Source organism: Sander lucioperca, chromosome 9 (genome assembly GCF_008315115.2).
Source record: "Sander lucioperca isolate FBNREF2018 chromosome 9, SLUC_FBN_1.2, whole genome shotgun sequence".
Taxonomy (NCBI): Eukaryota; Metazoa; Chordata; class Actinopteri; order Perciformes; family Percidae; genus Sander; species Sander lucioperca.
This window is the reverse complement of record NC_050181.1, coordinates 41,060,583-41,078,185: the sequence shown is the minus strand read 5'-3', so window position 1 is coordinate 41,078,185 and position 17,603 is coordinate 41,060,583. Positions and strand designations below refer to the sequence as shown.

General features: G+C 40.2%; 1 protein-coding gene across 5 annotated transcripts in view; it reads right to left on the bottom strand.

Annotated features, from left to right (window-relative positions):
* The window catches only part of LOC116057982 (cadherin-2), a 151,937-nt gene that overhangs the window by 78,101 nt on the left and 56,233 nt on the right, over positions 1 to 17,603 (bottom strand). For all 5 annotated transcript variants that reach the window (XM_036004839.1, XM_036004842.1, XM_036004843.1 and 2 more), the window contains one exon: positions 2,091 to 2,385. In XM_036004839.1, the coding sequence (XP_035860732.1) occupies positions 2,091 to 2,385 (295 nt within the window). The remainder of the gene's footprint in view (positions 1 to 2,090; positions 2,386 to 17,603) is intronic.

The window sequence follows — 17,603 nt, the reverse complement described above, 5'->3', positions numbered from 1 at the left end:
CTATCCATCTATTAAACCTATTGAACTGTATTTAACCTGCTACTGTGCAGCAGGTTTTCCCACCATACAATACCCATTTCATGAATCATTTTGATGAAGGCTAAAACAGCTGTGTACAAAATGGTAATACAGTGTGAATGAAATCCTAGCAGACAGTTCTGTGTTGTATAATGGCTGCATAGCTGCTGCTGTCAAAACCTCATATGGAAGACATCTACATTGACATGTTCGTTGCATTTCAAATATTAGTTACTGAGTAAATTAATGGTTTAATTTAGCTGACAATAATTGATATTTTGTATTTTTCAAAATATCACATTCTTCTCATTGAAAGGGAAGTTTTTGAGCTGGCTATATAGACTACCATTTCAAAGCTGTTGAATAAAATACCTTCAGACAATTCAGCCCTCTGAGATAAAAATAATAAAATATGCTGTCTAGCTGTGGTCAGAGGGGACATCCATCATTTTGGAGCTTGACAGCAGCTGGACTAGCTAGTACTTTATTGTGATTAAACAGCAAACCAATAAAATGCAACAGCCTTAGTTTATACAGAATGTGACTTCAATAACCCGCTCAATCAAGGTAAGTTCTTATCCCAGCTAAAAGATTATTTTTTATCGTTTTTGCTCTCATTACTGAATCACAGCGGAGAAAAGACATGAAAGATGAGATAAAGAAATGTATGCGACATGTAACAAAGATTCCAGGCAACATTTTAATCCGTTAGCCAAATGAGCAACCAAAAAAAATCTCCAAATCCAGGATTGTAATTCTGTTACCTCATGTTCAGCTTTGCACAAATGTTACCTGGTCAAACTATAATAGCAGTACCTCCATGTTGTCTTCTGGTCGAAAGATTAACCGTAATCATCTTTCTATCATGAAAAATGTAATTATTCACTGCTGTCTGGATGGCAGATGGCGTTGCGATAGCAATTTATTCATGTACTGAGCCAGTCAGATCACATCAGAAAGTTCAGATGATCATATTACGGGACAGCTTTGAGCAGCTATCCTTCTAGATGCAACTAGTTTATGTACAAGAATTCACTTTTTGGGGTGTACAAGGACACAGGAATTCAAAGTGTTAAATAAGAAAATAAGACATATAATGTATATATAAAATATATACATTAATACATAAAGTATACATGATGTGTATGCATTTTTAAAACATAATTCATTATTATGAAATTGAATTTCATCATTCTAATTTTCAAATTAAATTTTTTGAAATTATGAAAATTATGCTTTTATTTTATAATGTCACTTTTCATGATAACATCACCAGTGTTTACCTCCTCACGTTTCAGTCGATCACGTTCCCTAAACTTCACTAACAATCCCAGAGTGCAATTCACCACTCATTATAGAGCAAACTGTCGGGAGAAGTAAACGAGGGAGTGATTTCGGATAGCCATAGAGCTAACACTGTTGCCGCTATCACTTGCTCTTCCCTTTATTGCTAGGTAATACATCCAAGCTCACAGGCCAACCAAGCTAGTTAGCTGGCTAGTTATGTAGCATGTATAGCGTTGTGAAGGTAAAAAAAAAAAAAAGGATAGGATAGTTATTGTAACTGTGTTCACTGTGTTCAACTGTAGCACCAGCTTCCAGTTGATTGGTTCAGAATGAATTTATTATTGTTGCCCAAGCTAGCTAGCTAGCTATGTTGTTAACAGTTGGATAGCCTGCTAAGGTGCTGGGGGCACATGCTGATTGGTTGAAAGGTGAGGGGGGCGGGCATTGGTGACTCTACTGTAAATAAAGTGGCATTAGGGAATAAAAGTGACATTGGGAAAAAATACCATGATACAATAAAAAATGACTTTTCAAAAAAAAAAAGACTAATGAAAAAAATCACATAATAAGGAGCTTAGTTTTCATAATAATGAATTGAGTTTTAAATTAAAGTTTTAAATTTGAGGTTCATTTTATTAAATTATTTCACAATTTATTGGGTCATTTATATATTCTACTTTATTTATTCATATGATTAATTATTGCATGTCGTATTTATTATTTAACATTGGAAACTATGTGCTCCATACACTTCTCCCCCCCACTGCCCACCCTACTTCCAGTACCTATATTTGCCATCTCAGGCACGGTGGCGATGTAGGGGCCTTCGTCAAAGATAGGTGGGTTGTCGTTGATGTCCTGCACCCGAATTATAAACTGTGAGGAGGGCTCCAGGGCACGGTCTGTCTGCCTGTCAGTGGCCGTGGCGATGAGACGATACTCATCCTTCTCCTCGCGGTCCAGTGGCTTGGTGACGTGGATGTTACCTGTCTTCTCGTCTATCACAAAGACTGAGCCCGCTCCCTCGCCTCGCAGGACATACTTAGTGCGTCCATCATTCCTGTCCATGTCGGTGTGGAGCTGGGTGACAGAGGATAGGAAGAGGGGTCAAGATAACAAAAAAAGACAGATAAAATAGAAGCAAAGAGGAAAAAAATAGAAAGGGGGAAATAGAAAGTGAGAAAATGTGAGAGGAAAGGAAAGACAAGGACAAAAAGGGTGGGAGAGAAAGACAAGAGTAAACACCAGTTAAAAATTAAGTTGGTTTTTTCAAGACAGGCAATGAAGACAAAACAAGCAGATTATCCTCTTCATGCCTCCAGGATATAATGAATTTAAGCAGAGGCAGACAAAAGAAATATGCACAATACCTCCCTCTCTCACACACACACACACACACACACACACACACACACACACACACACAGGGACACACGTTTTTCCCATTGTACTGTGTCTCTTCTTTCTATTCCTGCAGTATGAGCAGTTACGAACCAGGGTCTCCTTGCTCTCCAATGATATCCAGAACACATACTCTCCTGCTCACTCTTAAAGCCTCTATTCACTTCCCAGCAGCTGTGGACGGCAAGAGCTTACTAGTCTGCGCACATGCAATGCCTTTGCTATTTATTGAAAGCACCTAATCAAAAGGAATAATAAACAGTAGGCCAATCAATTATTCCCTAACTAATAGGTGTGTATGAGGGAGAGAGGGGTGTATGGGAGTGGGACATGCTGTTATCGATCACAGCCTTGTGTTGAGCTTTATTGGATCAGCGCCTGGCAGGATGGCAGAGCAGCGAAGCGACCAGCGGCCTCTCATGCAGGGAGAGGTAATATCAGGGAAGGCTCCACACTGGCCTCCGTCCCTGACGAGAGAAACACGCCAGCGGGACGCGGCCAGCACATCAAGATTCAATCTCATTACCCCACACCTACGTGGATCGAATAGCAACTGTGACCAAAAAATTGTACTAAAACAGTGATAAATTAGCCGCCACTCGCATGAAAGTGTGACAGTGTGACAGTGTGACTTTAGAGGGAGGGAAGAGCGGAGAGCCGGCTGGGGAGGGGATGGGTGGGTTCGCTTAGGAAGGCATTGTTGCATGGCAACAGCTAAGCACATTTGCTAAATGAAATGAGAATGGATACTGTGAATCGGAATGTTCATTTAATTTGAGGATCGCCATTTTTCAAAGAGGGAAATAGCATGAATGCGCCAGCTTCCCAGGGGGTAAACGATAAGTACAGATGTTGACAAGGTTGTTGGTAGCTAAGAAAGCAATCAAAAGTTCAGTCTGTTTGAAAGTTGAAAGCTAAAATTTGGCACAAAGTCAAAAGTTAAACAACACTTCACCTTCAAAAGATCCCTTTATTTAAATGACAATGTAAATTGGAATTTTTAAAAGCACTCTGGCCAACATAGAGGGTGTTGTGTGAAAGCAGAATGCACTTAGGAAACTAGAAATAGCCCTAATGCTGTTCTGAAGTCTTTTCTCTATACCCATGCACGAACCCTGTCATGTAACAGAGGGGGGTTATCTTTGAATTAGTCTGGCTCAACGGATTTACATTGCTGGTATTTAGCCTGTGAATGGTATAAAGAAAAACAAACAAGCCAGAGCGCTTTGTCCCCTATCCCAGAATAGATAAGCAGTGTAGCCAGACTATACTACATCAGTGGAGATATGGCAATGTGAGACTAGCTATCTTTGACTAACTTATCATGTTCATGCTAGCTCGGTTTGTGAAGTTAGCCCAAGGAACTTTTGTAACAATAACTAAAGTGACCATGTGTTAAAGTGATACTTGGCCTGAAACCTTTAACTGGAAATATCAAACTCTCACCCCTGTTTGCTTTGAAATTAGCTATGAAAATGTTGCAGTTCGTTGCGGCCAGCTTGGATTCATGGTGATTTTAGCGTTATCAAATAGTGAGGAGAAAAATAATTAAAAAATCCACAGAAACATCTTAAACCACTCCTGCAAAACCAAGTCTCCGCTGCCAATCCATATACTACTCTGTATGTTACATATAAAGTATTTATATTTTAACCAATAATTTAGTTAGATTATGTCAATCCTCGTGCACTACGCTCTTAAGCAGGTGTGTGTGGGTGCACTGGTTAGAGAAGTTCTTCCATTGGTCAGACCGTAGAGCATGAGCTTTGCTAAGTAAGCCTTGTATTTAACCATTCTGACATACTGAGCATACTGACACATGGCAGAGGAGTCGACTGAATAATGATGCAGAGGTGCTTTGAAAAGTTTCTCTTGACATTTTTATACTATATTTCTTTCCAGTGTGAATGCTCTCAAAAGGCAGATTTTGAGTGGCGAATCATTTTAATATGTCATCACATACGTTTTCTCAATAGACAACAGCAGCATCTCAGTTTATTTTTGTAGATTTTTTTTTTGCCCATTTTTTCCCCCAGTCATAGTAGGAAAAGCACAGGTGTTACTAATAACATTAACGATGGCTCTGTTCTATTCAAGTGCCCCAGTAAGCCATGACAGTGTGACATTGAGCCAAAATACCAGGACCCTGAATGGAATTCAGACGTCATTAACTGTTTTATTTACACCTGTGCTTTTCCAAATGTGCCATGTCAAAATGTATTTTATGAAAAAGGCAGATCCAGACCCTGCCATAACCATCCTGTCAATTTATCTCGAGGACCTTTACAGAACTATAAAACCATAAAATCACTCCAGCTCTTCATACCTTCCTCAGTCATATTATCAGCCACTCCACATATTTTCCTTTCTTATAGTGACTTTAATTTACAAACACCAGTCCCCATGTAGCTTTTGCTATTGCTAACTCCAGACATTTGTTCCTGCCTGATTTTACTTGTCTGCCTGTTCCATATTATTGTCTGCCTATGTTTTGAACAATAACTAAGTAAACCTCACTTTTGACCTGCCCACACAACACCTACCAGAACTGTGACTAGGCTTAATATTTATGGCAATGCCCTGCCAATTCGAATACAGTAAATCTAGAATCTATCTAGGACAGACTGGTGCACCATCTATAGTTATAGTAAAGTAAACAATGACCTCCACATGGACCTCTTCAGGTCGCTCTGGTACAATATACAAACCTGCTAGAAGTAGTCCTGCAAACGTTCAGGCAAACTGGTGTTTGCCTCAATTTCACTATATTTCAAAATGACACAAGGAAATGATGTACAATCAGTGTAAGGCAAAAAACACTTTACTTGTCATAGACAAATCTACATGCACACAGCTGCCAACTGGCCAATAGCTATAGTATCTTGGCAACCTGCAGGTAAGCTATTACCTGGTATACCATCTAATTATGTTGGCCTTAGTCTCGCTTTGCCACAGACCTTCCTCCACAGCGCTGCGGAGGAGGGTCTGGCTAGTCCACACAGCATTCCAAGATGGGAGAAAAACATGCTCTGGTTTATTATGGTTCATTTCTTTAAATCAATCACAATCATCATGGGTGGCGCTAAGCGCCGGACGGAGCCACAGTGCCGCTGCAAAATAGCCTCTGGAAGGAACTTATTTTGGTGGAACGTGTACGTTCAAAGGTTGTTTTAGTCGTGCAACAGAAAACTCAGATTGGACAGATAGTCTAGCTAGCTGTCTCGATTTACCCTGCAGAGATCTGAGGAGCAGTTAACCATAGTCCTCAGTTTAAAATTCCAACACAAACAAAATGGAAGGTAACGGATTGCATCTGGCTGAAAAGAGTGAAATCCTGCAGAATTTTGGATGGCAACGGAGCAATCCCGGAAGTGGAACGTCGTGGATATAGACTATGTTGGCTTGCTTCTTTTGTTTTTGTACTAAATAGTATAATTCAGTGGTATAAACTGAGGTCCAACCAGTGGTTGGGCCTACCACCTATGTAGGTTTACAAGTTTTGTTACTATAGTAAAATGTATATTGTTGCAGCCAGGGTCACCCTAGTTCACTGAAAAGTATTATAGTATTTTAACCTACAATGAGTTTAGACTTGCTCTCATCCTCCATCTTCTGTGGGGGCCAACTGGGACCAATTGGCCAAAACACCCGGCTGGTCAGGGCCACCATGGGAGCCTGGTTCCTCACTCTTCTTAACGAAGAGCCATTAACAATCAAAGTCTTAACGGCCCTGCAGCTTAACGAGGGGGCTTAACGAGCTTCTTAATGAAGCCCCGGACATCATTACCACAGTGAGCGGTGGCAGCACTGATTGAAAGCACTGCTCAGAGTCATTCTGGAGCAGGAGAGCCCAGCCGAAGGAAACCAAATCCATTTAAGGCTGACCTCTCACCCTTATCTGTTCCTCCTAGATTAATAGGAAAGTAAAATAATGAAAACCCACTTAACCAGATAAAATGGCTATGGACATGTTATGGCTACAAAGGTGGCACAGCTTTGGGATATCTTTTAGCAACCTGTCAGTGTGCAAGAATACCCAAAAAATATTATAACAACTGGATATCACCATATTTCACATCCGCTTAACTTGAATAATATGACATATCTCATAACTCCTGTGTTTCATATCCCCCTGATATACCATCAAATATATCAAGAGCCAAACAATATGAAGACACTGGCCACAAAAGCCAAATTTACTGATGTGTCACCTCTGCTTGGAGAGCGATTTCAGCCTGATAAGCTGCCATTTCCATTTTCTTTGGCGCCAGTTGTGTGTGCAACACCCAGCCTCCCCAGACTCCTAAATCTCTTCAATTACTTATATTATCATAAGGTAATATGCTTATACTCATATACTCTATTTCACATTTTTGCAATAACCATAAATCATGAAGCGAGAAGGAAAAGTACTCTCTGCCAACCCCTAAATCATTTAAATAACTAATACCCCATATACACAATTTCACATTTCTGCTGCACAATAAATCATAAAAACACCAGGAAAATGTGTTTTTTTCCACAGCCGTGCATTAGCCTAATGAATGTGGATGTTTTCCCCCCACAAATCCAGCATGTGTGTGTGTGTGTGTGTGTGTGTGTGTGTGTGTGTTTGTGTGTGTGGTCGATGTGCTTGTGTGAGGTTAATAGGGAGGTAACATTATAGTAGCAGGAAAAATTATAAACTGTGGAAAATCAGCTGGCAGCTCACGTGAAACGCCAATAGGCGTACAGTGGCACCGCTGAGCCCTGGGATTGGCAGCAAGGTTCAATTCCCTGAACACATCAGGGAGAGTTTGCAAGGGCACACAGGCAGGTGTAAGAATACCCCCCAATCTCCTCTGCAAGGAGGTGGGGAAGCTATTCATATTCTGTGTGGCGACTTCAAAAGAACCGCAGGCCTAAAGGACAACCGTGAGCCCCACCAGCCAGTCAAATTCCACAACAAGGCTGAGTGGTGGTATTGCCGGGGGCTGAGACTGAGCCAGCTCTTTCATATGAGCCAGCAGAGTAGAGGGGAGAGGGTCAGCCAATCGATTTGGAGCAGGCCCGCCAATTCAGAGAGATGTCTCAAGAAACAGGCCGATCAGGGAAAACGGCAGCAAAATGAATTTGGGACAGGGCCATATGAGTTCAGAGAGCCTGTTTGAAATAAAACCGTGCCTTGTGGCTAGCATACCTAGCACTGAGATATCATTAGTTTTGCTTGAGGGTATGTGTAAGTGTTTGTGTGCGTTGGTGTGCGTTTTTGTGTGTGTGTGTGTGTGTGTGTGTGTGTGTGTGTGTGTGTGTGTGTGCGTGTGTGTGACCTGCAGAGAGAAGAAACAGTAGAAAGCAGGCCTGGAAGCGTGTGCGTTAATAGAGCACAGCACAAAGCTGAGGCCAACATCTACACAGTGACTAGTAATTAAAGTCAACAACTCTCTGGGTTGGCTGTGATCAGCTCTGCCATCATCACATGTCTTAGCTCTGTCTCCCATCTGTTAAGCAATGGATCCCCATCTGGGCCTCAGGAGAGCGAGATACAACACATACCTACACCTACACACACATATCCAAATACAAACAAGTGTGTGGACACAGGTATAAGTAGCAGTTTGTGTGATGTCTTTCCAATTCAAGGGTGGGATTAACTGCATCAGTACAATTCATATTTAACAGTTAAGGGACTGTATGAAAGTAATTGGGGTTGGAAAAGATGTTTATGTTTGACCCACACAAACACACACACACACACACACACACACACACACACGTTTGACAAAACAATCTCAAAGATCGCCGTTTCATTCTTTTTGGTGGCACCTATGGTGATAGGCAGTAAATGCAGGTGTGTTTTTTTTTATATAACTTCCCAGAGATGTAAACACTGTGGCCTTGTATTGATTTTCCTGGGAATGACGCCACAGCCACCCACTTCGTAAATACTGCAAATACAATACTTTCTTTAGTGGGCCATAGGCTCAATCACCATTGTGTTACCTCATTCAGCAATAGAGCAAGACTGAAAAGAATTTTTTTTAAATGGAAATCTTTGAGATTATTACTTTAAATTGAATATGAAATTTCCTGAAAAAGACCTATGGTATTTGATAGTAGTCTGTGAGAAAATGTGAATTATTTTGAAAATGAAAAGCAAAAATTATTTTTTTCATTTTATCCAAGTAAATATATATTGCTTACTTTCTTATCATTGGATAACAATTGTTGAATTAATTTATTGGAAGTGTACCAACTCAAGATTACGATGTATTTGCTCATATAATTGCTACCTTATTCCATGATTTAATGACATGATTTTTATTCCATGATATTAGGACATTATTAGTACATTATTTAGAAATTACAAACCCATGAAATAAGGCTTTACCAAATTAGCCTATACTAAAATATAACACACTAAAAAAAATGTTTTTAAACCAAGAGCTACTAAATCAACAGTTATAAACACTGTCACTGAAAAAGCACATCAGGCACATTTAATTTGCATAGAGTCCCTAATAAGTCACTCTTTATACCAGGATGATGGAAATAAATTACAATTTTGATATTATTGTCATAGTCCTGGGCACATTTCTTTGTGATAATAACATTGAATAACACTGTACTCATTGTTAGGATCTAGAAACATATCAACCCTGCTAAAAACAAGTCAGATTTATCAAACTTATTTAAAAGAGAAAACAAGGCAAACAGTAAAAGTTATTACCATAATTGTCCATCATAAACATCTATCTCAGTTTACAAACCTGAGAGCCTGGTTCAACTTTTACCAACTGTATTTGCCATAGATGTGCACACAGTTTTCCACTGCAATGAGGGATTTATTACCAACATTACGTGTGCATACAATTGTGATTTTACATCCATATAAGGTGGATTGGATCATTTATGGCTCATTTACATCTTGTCTGTCATCTGGCCGCTTGCTTTTTGCCCTGCCAGACTTAAAGCGATTACTTTGGTAAGTATGTTATCCTAACAGATAGAAATTATGTCAACACTATAAGAATAAGACTCAAGTCATACTTTAATTTTAAAATCCTTCGCCCACAATTCCAAAAAAAAGGTAATTGCTATGATGTGAAAACATTCCCTACTAGGCTAAAACAAGCCATTATAACCACATAAAACATAACCATAAAAAGTATGCAAATAGTGTTTCTCACAGGTGTGACACACACATAGATACAAATTTGCTCGCTGTATTTTGACTGCTCGGCTCTCCTCTCTAATCAATGCAGACACACATAGCAAAAACACATTCCAATTATGCAGAGGCACTCGAACATAAACCCCCCCCCACAGAAACAGAAGCAGAAACCAGCCAGCCTCTGAGGAGCAATTGTGACTTCAGAAGACAGACCTTTGTACTGTGAGAAGTTTTAAATTCTGTCTGAACTTTCAATCAAACCCATTCTCACAGTGAATGCGGGGGGTAACAAACCTTCTGTTGTTACCGTCTGACAGTAAAATGTCATGTCTGTTTGTCTTACAGCGAGACACAGTTTAAATACGTCATGAGGAGCGGCAGTTAATTGTTTAGCATTGATCCGCCATTGATTCAGCATTGAAGTTTGGTTAGCGTTTTATTGCCTCTTTAATTCAGTTGTGGTGTGGACATGTTGCCCTGTTCTCGCTTGATCTAATTCAGTCTGTCTCTGGAGGGCACACTGTGTGGCCTCCACTTCAACACATACCCCACATAAACTGTGAAATCCCTCTCTGTCACACTAACACACACTTCCTCCCACTCCCACACTTCCTAATAGAACATTCATTATTCATCATTATTAGACTTTTCCTTTAGCACCAAAAGCTGTTCAATGCATCTCGCCACTGTTCCCTTCCTACGCAATACATTATTCAGGACAAAACTGTGCTTTTAGCCTCAGAGTATGCAAATCCCACTTTTGATTATCATAATCAGCTGATGTATGAGAGGGAGAATGTGTGTGTGTGGCGGCTTGTCGGGCGATTGTTTGTGTTTTATTGCTTCAGTGTTCCACTCTGGTGGTGTATACTTCACATCATATTTTTAGCCGAAGGAGACGAGCTTAGAAAAGGCCACTGGAGGCTTAACTCACTGCTGTACATTTAAAGGGCAAATCTCCCACATATATGCCACCGCGTGCCACTGCCAAGAGGAATGGCTTCTACTATCGGGAGCCAAAAGTCTGTGTGTGTGTGTGTGTGTGTGTGTGTGTGTGTGTGTGTGTGTGTGTGTGTGTGTGTGTGTGTGTGTGTGTGTGTGTGTGTGTGTGCGTGTGTGTGTAAAGAGAAAAGGAGCAATGTGCAACAATTAAAAGGAATTTCAAGCACTGTTTAATATCTTTTTCATTACTTTTTATTATTGAGTTTTTGTGAAAAGTGGGCACGATTGATTTTTTTGTTGCTACAAATGTACAGGTTGTTTAAGATGATACAAAAACTGTTTGCATTTTTGAATGTTGCAAAATATCTGTAGTCCATGCACATTATCACACAGACTTTAAATATATTATATAATAAGATGTACAGGCACGTACTATATACTCTATTAATTTAGTGTCACTGTAGTTGAATTATCTGAATAATGTGTGTGTGTGTGTGTGTGTGTGTGTGTGTGTGTGTGTGTGTGTGTGTGTGTGTGTGTGTGTGTCATGAATCTCAGGATGCATTAAAATATTAACCTGTGTCTGCAGATTCCCTCCTCCTGCCCTTCTTCACCTCTGCCCCCCCATCAGGTGCCACCTATCACCCATTCACTCAGCATCACTCGGCTCTCCCTTGGCCTCCTGCTCCTCTCATCCTGACCCTACTCTCTTCTTCTGACCCATCCTTGCCATGCTACTCCTCCCCTCTTCCCTCTCTCCCATGGCCTTCATTATTCACACCAGTTGATGACCAAAAATAACTGCCTAGTTTCCACAAGGAATAAGTGTTTAAAGAAATGTATTAAAATAGCGATGCTTTAATTACAATACTAGAAAAACTTAAAGCTACTCTAATCCATATTTTTATATTAACAATGAATGTAATAACTCTGTTTTATGGAGTATGTTAGCGCCTTTCTGCTCATTATTTTGGTTTTACTGTTTTACTGTGTGGTTCAATCTCATAGCTTTTAATCAACCTTGTTTTCAGCCTCAGCAGGCAGCTGTTTTCAACAAAAATAGCTCTCATAAACCCACTGTACGCTGCCTGCTCAGTACCAAACAACGGACAGAAAGACTACATGTAGCTGGGAAACAGAGGAAAGCATTTAGCAGTTAAAGAGCTAGATATACTGCTCATGAGTTAGTAGAGACCAAGAGCGTGTATATTGAATATACATTTGCTAGGTGGTCAGAAACACGACTTCAAATGAATGACAATGTTGCTCCGTGTCTGTTGGATATGTAAATAAGCAAGTGTTTGATTACACGTTGACCACAACAAATACAATTCGACCAATTCAAGTTTTTAAAAAAAGCAATAAACCACAGCAGCCAAAATAAGTTTGCTCATTTATTTTTATAAGGAATAAAGTTTTCATGATCTAAATAAAGTAAATGAAAAATTCCAGTGAAAATTTATATGTCCATGTTTCTAGCCAACTCTTGCCAACTGACACTGGCCTGACTTTGCCTTTCAGTTAGCTAACATTAGCATACTAACAGGAAGGTAAACATGCTAAATATTATACAGGTTAAACATGAGAATGTTAGACTTACCAGTGTAAGCATGTTAGCATGACAATCACTAATTTTACATTTCCATTTTTACTTTTGTTTTTCAGAAACAAGCTGGACCTCAATTCTTATCCATCTTACAGCACTAATATATTTTAGATTCTGAATACAATGTTGAGTCCCGACCCGACTCTTGCTTTGCGCATGCTTTAGAAAGTTAACTAGTCGCAAGTTTGCGGTAAAATGCAGTTGGGTTGTCGAGGTCAAAACACTATATGTAGCAGCTGTGAATCAAATAAACATATTATAAATAATGTTATGTCATTTTTTACTCTTACACTGAATGTTTGCTGCTTAAATCCAGATGAGTATTGAAAAGTATTTTCCTCGACTGAAAAAGGCACGTGTTGAGGGCGAGGACCAGCCTGAACCGGAGGTATCAATCTGAAACAGAGCTGAACAGTCCGACCAGTGTAATTAGTTATGTTATTAATTTGTTTACAATATTTTCAGGCTTCAACCAGCGAAGGACAGGGTCAGGGAGAGAAAGAGATAGATTTGTTACGCATTGAAGTAGGAGAGGAGGACAGCATCCAACAGCGTGTCCTCCTCAGTTTTTGGTACTTGATTGTTACGCGCCCCTAGACATAGCTGTATGTCTGCATCTGTATCGTCCTATATCGGCCCATGTGCCATAGTTGCATAGTATGTGACTTTAGGAGCACAGCTGTGTTATAAGTAAAATATTCCTGTTCTGAAAGTAGATTTGTTACCATATTTAGATGTCTACTAGATGTTACTTTTCTACCTTTAGTGCTGGAATTCAGTCCAAGAAAACTAAAGCTCAGAAGCTTACCCAACAACCTCATTTACCACCACATTAATGTTAAAGGGTAACTACTGTTTTTTTTTTTAACCTGGAACCCTATTTTCCTGTGTTTTTGTGTCTAAGTGACTGATTGGAACAGCAATCTTTGACATTGGTCCAGTATTAAAGGACAATTCCGGCGCAAAACGAACCTAGGGGTTAATAACGGATGTGTACCCACTCTGTCGCTCTGGGACATGTTTTCATGCTAATTGATTGTGTTTGTAGCTTGAACGAAGCTAGCGCGGACCGCTGGTTAGCTTACAACGCTAGTATTCGGGGCACAGGGAAAGTAAAAACAAATTGCTATTTATACCACTAAAAAGGCTCAAAATATCACCAAACTTCAATGGTAGCATAGTGAGGGTCCCTACGTGTTAACCGAAGCATTGAGAACTTTGTAAGTGTACCGACAGTTTATTGAACGAAGAGCTGCGGGAGCTCCGTGAGAGCTATGCCGCAACAGAGCCTCTTACTTCGGGAAACCAGTCATGACTTACAGCTGGCGATGCCAACTAAAATCAAAAGCAATTTGCACAATATATCTGAAATAATCGCACCGATGTAAAACATAACTTGTCTAGTTTACTTACTCAGTGTATAACTGTCCATATTGTCCCTCCGGAGTGGGTCGCCGTCTCCAATTTATTTTCGGGACATGGAAAAAACGTTTCCCTGTTCATCAGAGAGGGGGAATCTTCAGACTGTACAAAACACTGCGTCTCTTGGGTGTTGCGACGCAACAGGTCCCACTCCGTGCAACACAGACACTCCTGTTCGGTGGCCATAGCTTCACAATGTCCGCAGGTACACCACCAGTTTCCCGAAGTATAATGCTCTGTAGACGCATTATTTTTTTTTTTCCTCTTTCACGCAGTTTTCAGTGGTTATGAGGAGCAATATGAGAGAGAAATTTGGTAATCATTGATCACTGTTTAGGTACATTAAACCACGTTAAGCTTTTTCCTCGCCATAGGCGCCAAAGAAGAAGAAAACGTTAATGTGAGATAACTTCTATAATCGTTGGATTTTGGTTTTGTTTTTTTGACAGGCTTAAGTGTTCATGACAAGATATGACCATGAGAAATTTGGAGATCATTGATCGCTGTTTAGGTACATTAAGCCACGTTAAGCGTTTTCACGTTAAGCGTTTTAGAATGTCCCGACAGGCAGTGTTGTGAACAAAGAAGCATGTAGCCAGCGCAGCAGCAGAACGGCTGTGTCTGTGCCTGCCCTGTAGAGATTTTTGTGGATTTGTTGGCATATATGTGTTATTAGCTTTATTTTTTTATTAAAAAAAGTGGTGGGTACAAAATGACTCATGACGAAATCTGATAGGTACGCGTACCCACCATCCCCACCGAAATCGACGCCTATGTACTGGACCATTGTTGATTGTTGCTCGTATCAGTCGCTTACACACAAAAACAGGAAAATAGGGTCCGGGTTGAAAAAAAACATTAACATGGGAGCACTCCACACTGATTACAGCAAATATTCATATTTTGATTTAATACTTTGATATTGATAATGTCAAGCTGAGATTGGTGAAAACATAACATGACACAAAATCCATAGTATTTATGAGCTAAAGTTCAAATCAGACGTGTTTAGCAACAGTGATGATTAGCTGATCAGATCCTATGATTAGCTGTTCCAGCTGTGGCTGCCTGAGGGTGAGTTGTGTCACCTCACAGCTCTTTGCCTTCATTCCTCTCTCTCTCTTTCTGTCATGTGGCTATATCCTCCTCTGCCCTCCTCTCTCGCCGCACCCTCCGGTGACTCACGGCCTGCTTTAGGGCCACAGGGAGAAGTGGAGTGCAGGGTCCAGGCCAACGCATAAATTTCATCTCAAGGTCACAGAGCTCACACTTGGCTATGCATAATCATGAATTCAACTCCTGCACAGACTCTTCACTTCACACATTCCCCATGTCACATTACTGCACACTGGCTAAACACTCAATGTATGTCTCACCATTGAACCTTGAAGGGTTACAACTTGTGCTGTATTTTGTGTTATTACATTACAGTAGGTTAAGATTTCACACATACTTAGCCAAATTTCCAGGGTTATCTACAAATGCATTTTTATATGAAGTTGAAAATGGTGTAAATGTATTATAAGCGGTTCATATATTCTCAGAGATAAAATACTGCCATTCTCACATCCGGGAGAAGGATGCTTTAAATTCAGATGCTCGCTTTGCTGATTTGTTCGACATTATCCCGAGATGAAACATGGGCTGTTAAGAGAGAGGGGAGATTGGAAGTAAAGAAGAGAAAGGCCGGCTGTGTTTCCTTTGAATTTCATTCTTTAATAGACTCCACAGTCGCTCCTCTTTTCTTCCTCTTCTTTTTTTCCTCGTCGCCTCGCTCCCATCTATTATTTTCTCTATGTGATCCTGCGCCCAGTCACCACAGAGACATAGATTTGAATGTGGCCTCCATGGGGTCCTGCAATAAAATGGTATTTATACGGCTTTCTCCATTCTCTCTCACTCTCTCTCTTACTCTCTTGTATTTCCTTCTGTGTAAACCCTGCCCGTCCCCGTGCTCATGCCCTGGATTCCCTGCCGCCTCTTTTCATAACCCTCTCTTTCTCTCTTCTGTCTGTCTTTATGCGCCTCGCTTCAGGCCTCGTCGGCCTGCGAGGTCAGCTTTAGAAATGTGTGTGATCTCTCGCTCCTTCCCCTCCTCTCTTTTTCCTTAAACTGCCTCACACGTTCTTCCCCTCTGCCAGTTGTAAGCTATTAACCTTTCCTCACTTTGCACCACTCTCACTTTTTTCCCCTCTACCACTCCGCTCTGTGTATCCACATGCCATTAACGCTGCCCTTCATGTGCTTTTTTGCTTCTTTTTTTTACCTCTTTCCGTATTCCATTTCACTCCCTTTCTTCCGCATCATCCCTTCTTCATCCTGCATGGTAATCTCGCTCTCTTCTGTCTTGTTATCTCCCCCTCTCCTCCCTCCCTCCACCACTGTAGTCACTCTCTAATTGCTGTCTCACCCCTGCTGTGCTCGGACCCGGAGGCTAAATGATTTCTACAGGGAGTGGAAAAGTGGAAGCACACGAAAACACAGAGCTGCTTGCAAGGAAACAGTTTTTTTTTAATCATTATTGATGAGTTTTTTTTTGTCAGGTGTGCGTTTACAGTTAGTGCTGACCCTCCTATTGGCACCATCACACACTCTTCTTAGTTTGTTTTTTTTTGTCTGCGTGACTCCATGCCTCTCTCCTCTCTCCTTCAGTTTCACAAAAGCCCCTTTTATCTGAGTAGTGTTATTTAAAGACTTTAAAGCAGGGCTTACAAGCTTTCTGGGTTTTGTGATGTGAATGTGTCACAAATATGTATTTAGAATCTACAAGTCCTTTGTGTGTTTATGTCAGCCTCCATTCAGGTCAGGCTCAAGTATTGACATATTTGGCTTTAGTACATGTAGCAGCACCACAGTGTAAACATACTCTCTATCAAGTAAAGTTCAGCATTCAAAGCGTTTAAAATTTCTCAAGTGAGAGTGTACAAAAATGATCGATGACATGTACTTCAAGGTATAAGATTTCTGTTCTGATTGATTTAGCAAAACCTATGGTTACTGGTGGTAAAACATCTTAATAATACAAGTCCCAGAGTTCCGTGCAAAATGAAATATTTATCGATAACTGGAGGCAGTAAACGTGAAATACAACAGAGGAATTTAAAGGGGTAGTTTTTGTCTTTCCTAAAGAGGTTGGGATACAACAAGAGACAGACATAGAAAAAAAGTGGTTGAAATATCCTTACGTTTTCTATTAGTCAAGTTCCAATAACGCGGGACACTTCCCATACTGCAATTCAATAGCGTATGTTAGACCCCTTCTGGCTGGTAAACAGCCACAAATTCCAGCTCCAACTTTGTAAAGCAGACCTTTTGATAAAATTTGAAGTCTCAAGCTCAGATAACTATGACGATATCAGGATTATTTTCTCAAGCTTAGGGATGTCCTGCAGAGCCACAGAAGAAATGACACGACTTTTATCAAAGGTTAATAATCATGTGTAAAATCTGTGATGCAGAAAGACCTTTTCAGAGTACTTACTATTTTATATATGGTGTTATTTGGATTACTGTTACAGATACATTCACATGTAAGCCGCATTTCAATGTTGAAGAGGCCAAAGTGGAATTTTAGCTAAGTTAACCACTTTAGTGTAGAAGCTTTATCAACTACAATGCATCATATCTCTTTGTTTATCATGCATATGACTTGCGTTTGCAAAACTAGCAACTATAGCTGAGAAAGAAAAGTAAAATAAAGGGTGGAATATCCCTCTCTGAAATGTAGAGCAGCAGAAGTATTAAGTAACATGAAATATAAATCATTAAGTAAAA